Source organism: Sinocyclocheilus grahami, unplaced genomic scaffold (genome assembly GCF_001515645.1).
Source record: "Sinocyclocheilus grahami isolate Dianchi unplaced genomic scaffold, SAMN03320097.WGS_v1.1 scaffold4903.1, whole genome shotgun sequence".
NCBI classification, from domain to species: domain Eukaryota; kingdom Metazoa; phylum Chordata; class Actinopteri; order Cypriniformes; family Cyprinidae; genus Sinocyclocheilus; species Sinocyclocheilus grahami.
The window spans coordinates 1-874 of NW_015509740.1; the positions used below are offsets into that span (position 1 = coordinate 1).

General features: G+C 48.3%; 1 protein-coding gene across 1 annotated transcript in view; it reads right to left on the minus strand.

The window, feature by feature from the left end:
• Window positions 1-97: 97 nt before the first annotated feature.
• LOC107577022 (ubiquitin carboxyl-terminal hydrolase 40-like) overlaps window positions 98-874 on the minus strand; it is a gene marked incomplete at both ends in the record, with an annotated part of 4,106 nt that continues 3,329 nt past the window's right edge. Inside the window, one exon of the mRNA XM_016263142.1 lies at window positions 98-459. Coding sequence (XP_016118628.1) covers window positions 98-459 — 362 coding nt within the window. The remainder of the gene's footprint in view (window positions 460-874) is intronic.

Here is an 874-nt window from a genome sequence, read left to right on the forward strand (position 1 = left end):
GTTCCGAAGATGAACGAAGGTCTTACGGGTTTGAAACGACATGACATTTTTGGGTGAGCTAAATAATGGTATCGAGTCATGAAATTGCTGCTTTTACCTGCTGTCTAGTTCCTCTGGCTGCAGTAGCAGTAGAGCGTCCCCGTCCTTCAGAGACAGCTCTCTTAGTGTCCTCAGCATGTCTCGAGGTGGGAAAACCCTCCACCCACTCGCCCCGCCCCCATTGGCCCCTGGACGGCTCTGCTCCTGGCACAGAAAGGCCTCTTGAGGCCCTAGAGCCTCGAGCACTGTACCCAGAGTGGCCCCACCAGCAAAGCCCTTCATGGAACACACCAGACCGGATCCATCAGTGTCTTCGACCCCTGACCCATCCCCACATCCCAGCTCCTCCACAGAGGGACGCAACACAGTGAGCAAAACAGGCTCCCATTCCATGCCAGTTTTCACCGCCACACCACTGACCTGAAAGAAAGAGAGGGAAAAGGAAAACATCAATTTGGGTTTAACGATTATAAATTGCAATCCACATACATCTCTTTTCCACCAACGAGGTGTTGATTTCAAAGCCGGTGCCCGATCTGGCTTGTTACATACACAGAAGAAATGGCAGTTTTGAGCCAGAAAAATTGACTTTACCGTTATGCTCTGGAAAAAAGGTGCTAAATTAAATGACTTCGGATGTCTGAATGTTCTCAAAACTAGGAGTAAGATTTATAAACCAAGATCGTGAGGCACTGTGTTTATTTGTGGGCAAGTTACGTAGTATCACAGTCAGTTACATCAGTATCCAACTTATATGTCAGTGGAAACGTGGACCAGTTATGAGAGAGGTTCACAGATGCCTCAAATGAGCACAAGCAGAGCACCGACTACAACA